This window comes from Brassica rapa, chromosome A05 (genome assembly GCF_000309985.2).
Source record: "Brassica rapa cultivar Chiifu-401-42 chromosome A05, CAAS_Brap_v3.01, whole genome shotgun sequence".
Lineage (NCBI taxonomy): Eukaryota > Viridiplantae > Streptophyta > Magnoliopsida > Brassicales > Brassicaceae > Brassica > Brassica rapa.
In genome coordinates this window covers 22,592,092-22,605,258 of record NC_024799.2, presented here as the reverse complement: position 1 = coordinate 22,605,258, position 13,167 = coordinate 22,592,092, and the positions used below count along the sequence as shown (strand labels likewise).

General features: G+C 34.4%; 1 protein-coding gene and 1 long non-coding RNA gene across 2 annotated transcripts; both read left to right on the top strand.

Annotated features, from left to right (window-relative positions):
- Positions 1-99: 99 nt before the first annotated feature.
- LOC103835496 lies at positions 100-3,440 on the top strand. The gene is made up of 2 exons (XR_004458425.1): positions 100-1,402; positions 2,401-3,440. It is a non-coding gene; the product is annotated as an uncharacterized LOC103835496 (long non-coding RNA).
- A 2,360-nt stretch (positions 3,441-5,800) lies between these two features.
- Positions 5,801-11,961, top strand: LOC103847838 (nitrile-specifier protein 1). Its single transcript, XM_033292268.1, is given in 3 exon segments — positions 5,801-6,574; positions 6,670-6,933; positions 10,693-11,961. Coding segments are annotated over 3 exon segments (1,614 nt in total). The 5' UTR covers positions 5,801-6,298; the 3' UTR covers positions 11,767-11,961.
- The last annotated feature ends 1,206 nt before the right edge of the window (positions 11,962-13,167 follow it).

The following is a 13,167-nucleotide window of genomic DNA, read 5'->3' as shown; positions in this document are numbered from 1 at the left end:
AATTTTCGTTTATAAACTAAAACTATATTAAATTTTAATTTTTAATTATATTTTATGATAATTTAAATTAAAACTAACAAATTTTTTAAAGTAAATTTAAAAAGATTCTAAGAAGATTTTAAAAAGATTTTGTTAGAACATTTTAAATATATTCATTTGTATTTCAAATAAAAAGATAAAGATATTAAAAGATATATAATAATGAACTTATGTAAAATATGATATTTTCTAGGAATGGTCCAAACTAAAAAAATCACACATGAAAAGAAGTCATGACTTCTGTTTTAATATATTAGAAGGATCAAGAAACCCCTTCGTAGGGGTGGGGTAGAAGCCGAATACTTGGTATTTTCAGTATACTTAGTACTCAGCTTGGCTTGTACGAGTATTAAAATTTTGGACTTGTGCTTGGTTTGTTAAAAACGAGTATTTATAGTTTCAAGTACTTACGAAAAATTGATGGACTTGGTAGTTAGTTGCTTTGTTTTATTATTTGTTACTTATAAATTATTTACAAATTATTTGATAATTATTGGTAAATTATTTGATAATTAGTTGAAATTTAAAAGTATACTAGATTTTGACCCGCACTTTCTAAGTGCGGGAATTAACAAATAAATTCTATATTATATTTTTGCTGTCAAAAATTATTATTATTAAATGTTTGTATGAACTTAATATATTATGTATATTTTTAGTAGTGGTTTCATACGTTTTGGGTGTGCATGATTTATATTAAATGATTTAAGGTTTTTATGAAATAAAATGTGATGTATGAAGTGTGTTTTTGGTACAATATATCAACATTATAATACAAACAATCTTTATCAGTGTTTTTTTTGTCAAAAATATATATATAATTATATATATATATATATATATATATATATATATATATATATATATCCGTCAATAATAAGTATTCACATACTGAGTAAAATATGTTATCAAGATTTATGAAATGTTTAACAATTTTAATAGTTTGACAAAGGTTTTTTATAATTAATTTTTAATATATTAAATTGGTTTGAAAAAGTGATTTTTAGACTGTAAACTAAATCATAAAGTTAATATGAGCTTCCTTTTTTTTTAAACAATATATGGGCTAGTTAATAAAAGTCTATTTATTACAAAATTCTCACCATGTTTAAGTGGGCTTCCGACAGCAATAATATAAGAACAAAAACATAATGTATCTTCATTAGTTTTGAAAAAAGTCAGACAAAAAATCAATATTGACTGTTAATTTGCTAAAAAAAAAGGAAAGTCATTCGAATCTTCCACGCCGAAAGCTCATCTTCATCAAACCTCCATTTCTAGAATCGATGATCGATTTCTGAGGCGCTATAACCGTCCTCACCCTAACCGATCTAAAGAGAGTACAACAAATCGAGTGGATCAGGTTGATTTTTTTTTATAATCGAGAGAAAGTACATTTTCGTTTCCTTCATCTATGATTCAAACTATCTTCTCTTTTGTTTCTTGATGCTTTTTCGTAACATGCAAAACCAGATCGTTGATAACCTGGCGGGTAAATATCTGTCTTCTCCGATCGGTCTTTACATACTGATGGTTTGAATTTAATTTTTTTAGTTGAAGTATTAGCCGTAATGAAAATCATTTTTTCTCTGCATTACATGAATTATTTTAGGAAAAACTTTGCTGGCTGCATGATTGATGACACACGTTTACATAGTTGTAGTTTTTGGGTAGTCTGTGTACTCAATGTTCAGTATTACTATACTTTAGTCTTTAATCATTAAATTATAACTTTTACCAATAGTTTTTGGGATAATCTGTGTACTCTATGTTTTTTTTTTAATTTTCCCTTGTTTTCACACATCTTTCTAATCCTTGCCATCATAGACTCAATGTTTGCTTTCTCTGATACAGCTTCTCTAAATAAATCTTGAGCATGATCGGAAACATTTGATACATCACTTTCTTGACTGCTAAAAATTAACTGTTCATAATAAACATATTTGAGTGCTTATATATACATTCAGGGAAGATGTTATTATCTGAAACATACCTAACCTGGAATGGATTCGTAACGTTGGAGCTATTAGTTCATGTTACTGCTATCTGCCTTAGTTTAGGAGTAGACTTAGCACCATCTTTTCTTAAAACATGACTGCTTTGCTTCACACCAGATTGTAACATTGTTTTGCTCTGTATTATTTGCTCAGTTTCTGGTTTTTAGTTATTATGATTTTGCTAAAAGTATACCAAATCAAAATAAATATCTAAAGTAGCAACACATACCTTTTAAATCTGTATTAAGTCTGCTCCTCTATGAAGTTGGATATTTTGTCGTATTTAGTGTATCTGAGCAGCAAAGTGTGTTATAATATATGCCCGTCCATGTTTACAAAATTGATGTAAATCTTACTTTTGCAGTGTATAGATATTGGATCCGACATATGACCAGCTCGTAACTGATAGCCATCTGAAACCTTACTCTCATATTATAGACAAAAAGCACCTCAAAATTGTTTACCTTCTTGTCAGAGAAAATGATTTCCGTTGTCTCACTAAATTGTTCACTTTATCAAAATCCAGGTGTGAAAAAACTTTGACTTGGATCCACGTTTCAGTTTTGTACGCCTTGATATCGGACATGTATGATAACTTCAGTGTAGGCTTCATTTTCTATGCCTAATTTTTTAGCAAGGTGTTAGGTTGAATGGGTCGAGTAGATAATATATATAGCAAAAGGAAAAGATTTGGTGAGAATAAAGAAAGATATTAAAGATTTTATTTAAAAAATTGTTAGTAAGATATGCCTTGCGAGTCGGATTTTGCTATAAATTAGGAATATATTATTTTTGGATTCATTATGGAAATTTAAATTAATTATTAAACTTCAAAGGAATGAAATATATTGGTGGTTAGCGTAATTAATTTATTGTTGAGAGAATATGCTTAGAAAATATGGACCTGTTACTGACTTGATAGATATTTGGTAATCCGTTTCGCAAGGCATATCTTTATTTGCATATTTGGTTGTTTGTGTGAGACATTTTCTATTAGTGATAAGATCAATAAAAAATTTTATTAACGATTAATAGTATTAAGTCGGAAAATTGATAGACAATATGGGGTTTATGGTTTGAATTATGAAAAATTCAAAGTTTCATATTTCGTTTGTGCTCATCTAATTATTATTATTATCATATTGTAAATGGAAATATATAATATGCAATAATATATTCACGGATCAATATGGGGTTTATGGTTTGTTTTTGCATGGTAAACAATTTTTTATATTTGTGTTAAAAAAAATTTATATTGAGGCAACACTTGTAAAAATAGTTCTAGGGTTTATGGATTCACTTGAAATTAGGCGTTGTAGGGTTTATTGATTCGTTTGCTAGGTATACGATATACAATGGGGCAATCCGTTTTTTTCTAAAGTTCATGCTGCTCAGATGATAATTTTAATATCAAATTTGTATTCAATGGACTTGGTATGCAATGAACATCCTATCAATGTTTTAGGGTTTAGGGATACAATACTTATAATTTATTATTTTTTAGGGAAAAAGAAATGTTAGTTATTTTCGTCAGTATTTCAATCAAAAATGTTTTTGAAAGACTTAAACGTAAGTGGGTCAAAGCAATCTAACTTTTTAATTAAATAAGTGGAAAAAGAATACACAAAATTAGGAGAAGGTTACCTGGGAGGCTGCGTTTTATTGGAAAAAACAAAAAAACTTTTTAATTAAAATCATAGCTTAAAAATAATATAGTGGCAGAATCTTGTAAATATTGTTAAAACATAAGGGCACCTCAAAAAAGGGCCTTCTGTTTTAATAGTATTGATTATTATAAATAATATGTCTTTGTTTTTATTTTGTCATTGTTTTTCATGTTTCTTAGTCATTCGTAAATAGATCAAATTAAAAAAGAAAAATTCCAAAATTCTTATATAAATATATCATTTATATTTGATTCACTTATAAAGATTGAAATATAAACGAGTTGTTTTACTATAATTTAAGAAAATATATATTTGTTCAACTAAAAAATGAATAATAAACCAAATAATTAATTTTATTTTATATGATTTTGTATTTGTATTTATTTGCAAGTAGTTTGAATAGACTAGACTACTTGATACACATCTTGGTCAAAACAAGTATTCGACTTTAAAGATCAAATACCAACCAACCAAGTAGTGAACATAGGCAAATAACAAGTAATTGTAGCCACTCATAAAATACATAAATTTTAATTAATTAATGATATATATACTAAGCTTTCACTAGGGTATTTCAACGTCGTTTCAGACTATTTGAAACTCTTTCGAGGTAGGTTTCAAGGACTGAAGTGAAGATTATATGCGGATCTCTCTACTTCGAGCAAGTCTCTCCTTGTGACACTTCTATCTCATGCTTTGTTGTCTTACTGTTATTGTTGTTCATCTCACCGTCAACTTACCTCCGGGTAATCGTTGTAACACCTTAGACTTAGTTAATAAAATTTGTGCACAAAAATAATATTTATAGATATTTGTAAGTATTTTACTAGCTCCTCTAAATAATTTCAAAGTTTTATAAATAATATTATACTTTTCAAACACTTATTTTATTTTTTTGAACTCTTACAACGGATTTTATTATAGTTTATATACGATAAATAAGGATTTATAAATAATTTAAGGCCCATAATTTTATATGGTTTTACAATTATGTACTTTTTATAAAATTCCGTAGCCAATTTACAGATTTCATATATAACTTTATAAACATTTATCAATTTTGTTGATTCTACGAATCTTATCAAATTTACAAGAATTTATAAATTATTATTCAAAATTTACTGATAAAATCTCTCAATTAAAAATTTTAACTGCTCTCCATCCAAAATAAAGACATTGTAGATAGAAAATGGCCGATGTTATGGTTTATATTGAAAGTTTAAAATGCTAAAATATTAGTCGAGCGGTTATCTATATATTTTGGACACTAATTGATAAATATAAAACTAAAGATTCAAAATGATTCGATAGTTATAGACGGAGATAAATTCGACAGAAAGATGATAGACAAAGAAGAACGGTTATTTTCCTATTTAAAAATAGTAGGTCTTATAACAAAAACCCTTTCATTAGTGGCACATTTGCCACGAGATAGCTCTGTTAATACCCCTGGCAATGCTCCTAGTATAATTAGGAACTCATATGAGCTGGCTTGTCTTTTAGTTTCATTATACATGTGTATTGGGTGTAGTTAAAACGATCAACTATTTACGGTAGGACAACGCGTAGTCACATGGATTCATTCATTATTAATCATAGCAATAAAGAAAATATTACATTCAACTCATAATAAAAAAAATTATGATTTATATCATGTTAATAAATTAATGTCCCATTTGCCACGAGAATAATTATCTAGGAAGTCATATGCATTGGCTTGTCTTGTAATTTCATTAAACATGTGTATTGGGTGTAAGAAATATACTAGATTTTGATCCGCGCTTTCAAAGCGCGGATTTATTTTTGTTTTTTTTTTCAATTGACAAATATTTAGTAAATGTCACATTTTCATATATTTGTGTTTTATTTTATAAAAGACTTAAAAAATTTATCTTTAATTATCGTATTTCATTTTAAATGACTATTTATGTTTAAAAAATTAAACTTTATTTTTTAATGAATTAAGTTAGTATAACTCTGATAAATTAATTTTATTATGGAGTTAATATTTTAATTAAAAAATTATATACTTTTAATAAAGATTTATACTTTTCCATAAAAAAATTCAATTATTTTTATGAATGCTTAAATTATATTAAGAAAAGAAAAAAATAATAATTAAGAATAGTTGAAAAAAAATTATTTGAACTTGGACTCAATGGCCCAAAGAAAAAAAAGTGAGAATTGAATCTGATTTTTTAATAGACCCAAATGGCCCAAGAAAGATTTGATGTGGGATAGATCCAAAAATAATGATCCAATATAGATTTTTATTAATATTACTTAATTGCCCTTAATGAAACATGCAATGTTATTGAAGGAAATGACAGACTAAAGTAATTATTACAATAGGATACTGCTTTAATAGTATAGATATTCTGATCAACTATTTGCGGGAACGTCAACGGCTAGTCACATGTATTCATTCAATATTTAATTTCTCGTGTATGGCGGGATACAAAATATACGAAGAAATAGGTCGACCTGAACTTCCTGTGGTTCTATAAATACCCATACAACTTCCCAATATGAATCACTGCACCAATCAATACTTTATAAACAGGTAAGTTCTCTCAACATCTCTCTCCCATATATATGATTCTTTTTGTATATGACTTACCTATATTGGTAACTACAGGTTGTAATATTCGCAAGATTGATCAAGCGCAAGCAAAAGAGATGGCCCAAAAGCTGGACGCAAAGGGTGGTAAGCAAGGAAATGCATGGGATGATGGCGTTCACGAAAATGTTAGAAAAGTATATTTAGGGAAAGGCCCGGATTGTATAGCCTTCGTCAAGTTTGAGTATGTTGATGGTACTAACGTGGTTATTGGAGATGAACATGGAGAAAAAACACAAGAAGTTGAGGAGGTACTAACGTGGTTATATAATTATATTAGGTTGAAAAAATATCTATTTTGTTCAATATTGGTTTCGTACTGAGAGTTTTATTTTTTTATATGTAGTTTGTGGTTGATGTCGACGACTACATCGTTTACGTAGAAGCTTTCCGTGAGACAGCAACTCAAGAGACCATTGTGGATCTCAAGTTCGAGACTTGCAAAGGCAAAACCAATAAGCACTTCACGACGAGTCCGGGGGTAAAGTTTGTTCTACAAGGTGGCAAAATCGTTGGGTTTCACGGGCGTTCGACCAATGTTCTACACGCCCTTGGAGCCTATGTTTCTGACCCAATATCCACTTTTCAATTGCATGGAAAGTGGACAAAGGTAGAAATCTAAATAGATCGACACTAAAAATTTATTTTCCTTTTTAACATAGAGATATCATATATAGTGGACTGTGTGACAAGAAGCTTGACAAAATTTGAAAATCAACGTAATATCAGATCTCTTAGAAACACAAAGAGTTATAAGAACAACTTTTCTTATTAGCTTTAGAAACTACTCAAAACTAAAGCTCTCAATATGTTTCACTTAGATCATATGGAACACCTCTCCATTAGACCTATATTTATATGAAAGACAATTCCCTTTAACATGTGGGATATGGAAAACACAAACCTAACCTAAATAGAAACTTCCTTTTCCTATTTCTAGGTTTCCTTATTGTGTTTATCTTAACATATTAAACATCTAATAATATGTTAAGTTTCCACAAGCTTGGAATTATCCAACATTCACCCCCTTAATTCCAACTTGAATTAGGGAGATCAATTTCTTGAACTCCGATTAAGCTCCTCATTTGCTTGAACTTAATCATCAAGTAATCATCCTCCACCACACCATGGTGTGCGAATCCACCCATTGAATTCACATCTTTCTCAAGGTTAGACCGGATGCTCTCCTTGCTTCCGTACCGCTTCTTCTTAGAATCGGCCCAGTTCTTGTATAACCTTCTCATGACCTCTTCACTTAAGTTGCGATGAGTCTTGTGGCTGAAGCTCACTGCGATGATAACTCTGGTCACATCCGCCATCTTGCGTACATGAGCTCTGGGAAGGATGTCGGCCTTCTGCTCAACACCCAACTGATTTATCTCTGGTTCATCTTCATCCTTTGAGAACCTTGACTCCATTGGTACGTGCGTTGTGTCACACGCTTCCACCTTTGTGTCACACACTCCTCCGTGAGTCGTGTTGCACACTCCTACGTGAGTCGTGTTACACACTTCCATCTTTGTGTCACACAGGATTCCTTGAGCATACCTCTCTTGCTTTATTCTGATTCCGTCTGCTCCTTGAATCACCTCTATGCCAAGGTAGTACGTTAGCTTACCTAGATCTGACATCTCGAACTTCTTAGACATCTCCTCCTTGAATTGCCTAATCACCTTAAGCGAAGTTCCTGTCACAAATAGATCATCAACGTAGATGGCTATGATCAAGACGTCTCCTCCTTGAGTCTTGCAGTACACTGATGGTTCCTTCGTGCACTTCTCAAATCTCATCTCCTTGAGAACCTGATCGAGTTTTACACTCCATGCTCTGGGTGCCTGGCGTAACACATGCAACGTCTTGTGTAACACACAAACTCGATCATCTTCTCCTTTCTTCTCAGAACCAGTCGGTCTATCTTCAAGCTCCCATATCTTGTTTCTTGTGATAGACTCCAACTCGTCTTCCATAGCTTCAACCCAATCTTCTTCACAAGATAGGTTGAACTCATCTGAGGCAATCTCTCCTCCTCTATCGGTGCATCCTAGATTGAGCACATCTGAGGCAACCTCTCCTCCTCTATCGGTGCAACCTAGATTGAACATAGCTGAGGCAACCTCTCCTCCTCTATCGGTGTGAGATCTTTTGAACCGATAGAATGCCTCACGATTATCTGCTGGTGTTGGTGGTGTGATACATCCACACAAATTTCCAAGCAATAATCTCACTGGCTTTGATGTACAAATCATGGCCTTAGTCAGGAATGTGTCTCTGGCTTGCTTCCCTGCGAGACATGTGTCACACACGCCTTCTTTGTGTGTTACACTCGGGAATGAGTGTCTCGTTTGCTTCTCTGCGAGACATGTGTCACACACGCCTTCTTCGTGTGTTACACTCTGCATTCCTACGACCATCTCCTTCCTTACCATGTTGTTCATCACTCCATAGCATATATGTCCTTGTCGAGCATGCCACCTCCATGTAGCATCTTCGTCCCTGACATGTAAACATTCCGGGTAGCTTATCTCCATAGGGGTCTTGTAGAGACGGTTTGGAGATCTTGTCACACGAACTAGCAACCTTCCATGCGAATCTGTGAGCGTTAAGTAGACATCTTTCATGTTAACCTCACATCCGTTCTCTGTTGCTTGCCCAAGACTTAATATATTGTGCTTCAGATCAGGTATGTAGTATATGTCCTTGAGTGCCTTCTTCTCTCCAGTCTTGCACACAAATGTAACCACACCCTTTCCTACAATGTCAACACACGATCCATCACCAAACTTCACCTTCCCTTTGGTGTTGAGATTCAAACTCGAAAAGAACTCCTTGTTCCCTGTCATGTGATTGCTCGCTCCATTATCCAAATACCAGACACTTGCATCGCCTTTGTTGATATCAAGATTCTTCGGAATCACCTTATCTTCGTTCAAAAACACCACCTCGTGTACATAGAGTGCATCGGCCTCTTCTGTCTCGTTTAGGTTGGTTTCTTGATCCTTCTCTGACTTCTCGGGACAGACAGTTGCGTAGTGACCAGGCTTGTCACATCTCCAACATATCAGCTTTGAGCGATTCTTTTCCGAGTTGTTATCTTCGGTGTGTGACGCACGGTTTTGGTTGTGTGACCTACCTCGACCTCTGCCTCTACCGTTCCTTCCTCTTCCTCTACCACGAGAATTCTCATAGCCCCTCTGACTATGCTCTTCATTGTTCGAAAACATTAGCTTCCCTTGGTCTTCTTTCTGAGTTTCTTCTCCTACACGCTCCTCGTACGCCTTAAGCCTTCCAACTATGTCTTCAAACCCCGTCGAGTTGAGATCTAGGACTTGCTCAAGTGATGCTACGATCTGGATATACTTGTGTCTTGGAAGACCCTTCAAGAACTTCTTGACCATCTTGGATTCTTCTATGTTTTCCCCCAAAGAGGTTGCTTTGGATGATAGGCCCGATATCTTCCCCGCGAAGTCATCGACCGTATCTGAATCATCCATCTTCAACCTGTCAAACTCCGCCATCAACGTCTGAAGTCTCGCCTCCCTTACACGATCAGCTCCTAGGTGTCGCGACTTGATGGCGTTCCAGATCTCTTTTGATGCGGTTTGTTCTCCCACCTGGAGAATCAATGTTTCGGGAACAGATTGAAACAAAAGAGCTATCGCAACATCGTTCTTCTTTTGATCATCTGAACCGGGTTCGATTGTGTCCCACACTTCATGAACACGTAGTAGAACCTTCATCCTCATCGACCAAACTGTGTAGTTTGTCGATGACAACATCGGACATTGGATGGATGTAGATCCAAAGTCCTTCGTGCGTGGAGCCCTAGTCACGTCAGCCATCTTGCCGTCGCGATATCTTGTTCACAAGCACCAGGATCTTAAGCTACAACTTAAGCTTAGATCGAGTCTCCAACCTGAGGCTCTGATACCAATTCAGATCTCTTAGAAACACAAAGAGTTATAAGAACAACTTTTCTTATTAGCTTTAGAAACTACTCAAAACTAAAGCTCTCAATATGTTTCACTTAGATCATATGGAACACCTCTCCATTAGACCTATATTTATATGAAAGACAATTCCCTTTAACATGTGGGATATGGAAAACACAAACCTAACCTAAATAGAAACTTCCTTTTCCTATTTCTAGGTTTCCTTATTGTGTTTATCTTAACATATTAAACATCTAATAATATGTTAAGTTTCCACAAGCTTGGAATTATCCAACATAATAGTGGTCATACGGAGTTGGAGATCCATTTTTTTAAGATGTGTGAAAAACTTGAATTAATTAAAGAACGCGTAAACCTTGATAGAATCTGATTGTAAGTCTCTTTTAAAAAACTGATGATAAATATTTGTAATTTATAAGGTGGAGCAAAAAGGAAAGGCCCCAGGGCTAAGATGCTCACATGCCATAGCACAAGTAGGAAACAAGATTTACTCCTTTGGTGGCGAGTTCACACCAAATGTGCCTATTGACAAAGACCTTTACGTCTTTGACCTCAAGACCGGGAAATAGTCCATTGCTCCAGCCACGGGAGACATTCCACACCTCTCCTGCTTAGGCGTCCGAATGGTGTCAGTTGGAACAAACCTTTATGTCTTTGGTGGCCGAGACGCGGTCCGCAAATACAACGCTTTCTACTCTTATGACACGACCAAAAACGTGTGGAAACTGCTAACTCCTTTGGAAGAAGGACCCACTCCTCGTAGCTTCCACTCTATGGCAGCCGATGATAAAAACGTTTATGTTTTCGGTGGAGTGAGTTCTACGACGCGGGTCAAGACCCTGGACGTTTACAACATCGCTGATAAGAAGTGGAAGCCGTGTGCGACCCCAGGAGAAGCTTTTAGCATAAGAGGAGGATCCGGACTCGAAGTGGTGAATGGGAAGGTTTGGGTGGTGTACGGATTCAACAACTACGAAATTGATGATATTTATTGCTACAATCCTATTGGGGACAAGTGGACACAAGTGGAAACAACCGGTGAGCAGCCTTCAGGGAGGAGTGTGTTCGCTAGTGCAGTTGTTGGAAAATACATTGTGATTTTTGGAGGTGAGGTTGATATGGACCCAGAAGCTCACGTGGGTCCGGGACAATTGATGGATGGGACTTTTGCGTTGGATACAGAGACGTTGAAATGGGAGAGGTTGGATAAGCTAGGTGAAGAGAAGGAGGTGGAGGGGACAACGAGTGGGTCATCGGGACTATCAATACATATTGGGATCCCAATCCTAATAGATGTAGATGTTTCGATCGGAAACCCTTTTGGGGGCCACAAGGATAAAAAGAAAGAAGAGAAGCAGGTGACTCCAGAGATCAGGGGATGGACAGCTTCCACGAGTGCGACAATTAATGGTAAGAAAGGGCTCCTGATGCATGGTGGCAAAGCTCAGACCAATGACCGTTTTGATGATCTCTACTTTTACGAATTTCAATAAGGGAGGTCATGGTACCATATGATCTTTCATCAGCTTTCCGTTTTCTTTTTCTTATTTTTTTTCTGTATGTTTCAGTTGTGTGTGATTCAATAAGGGAAGGTCGTGATATGTAAGATCCTTCATTTGCTTTCCGCTTTCTTTTTCTGTATGTTTGTAATGTTTCCTTTTTAATGAATAAATTGCCCGTTTTCTGGATATGAATCACCAATTTAAGAACGCATGCAGGGCCATAGCGTTAGCTTTAATTTAGAGCGCTGCATCATGATCACAAATAAAATCAGTTTTATATACGAAAGCGACATCAATCATAATCTGGGGTTTTAGATACTTAGTCCAATCTGAACAAATCTAACTGCTTTGACTAAAAATGGATTGTGTGAAGCCCTACATCATACAAAATAATCCCACGTAGTATTAGTACGTACTGTTCAGGATTATGGTTCAAATATGACTGCTTAAACGCCGTGAATTTGAACATAAACGTTTGTGATTGTTTGTTTTGTGTCTGTGATTCAGTAAGGGAGGGTCATGATACCATATGATCCTTCATCAGAATGCTATGTTTCTTCTTTATATCAAATAAATCGCTTGTTTTCTTCAAAGAAATCACCAGATAAAAAAAATAAATTAAGAACACATATAGCCTTAGCTTTTAATTAAATGAACAACGATGGATGTAGTGAAAACTAAGAAAGCGCGTATACATTAGAGCGCTGCATCATGACGCATATACAAGTCAGTTTTACATACGAAAGCGTCATCAGCCCTAATACCGGGGTCTGAAGAAATGATGAAGAGAAATCTACACGTTTCAACCTGCACAAAGATATATCAAATTATAAAAATCCTTTAAATACTTCTTGTACTGCTTTGGACCATTAGTTCAAATGGTATTTTGATCAGTTAAAACAGAATTTCTGTTTTTCTCCTAAATATGAAATACTCTTTAAAATTAGAAACAAGTAAACAACCATTAAAAAATAAGAGAAATTGGTGTGGATACACCATAAGACTCACATAACTTGTCATACACTCCTGTTTTTTTTTTTAAATATTTTTCATGACCATAATACCCTTGTGTCCCTAGATCTCTCTCTCTTCTCTATGTTCTAATCTCTTTATCTGTCGTACATCTCCTCTTTATGTAAGCTTAAATTAAATCACAAATCTCTATTTTTTTACTCTGATTCCATTGACACTCATAATGCTAATCTTATTATCTCACCACCAATTCTACTGTTTTCAATTTCGAATTACAATCAACTTTTATAAGCCTCCAATCCCAATAATAATTATGTGTCGTGGCATTTTCCTGAGGTAGTTGAGTGACTTGCTGACCTTGAAGAGTTCGTCATCTCATCGAAGAATCTGTTATCTTTGTTGCGGATTCATGGAGAAAAG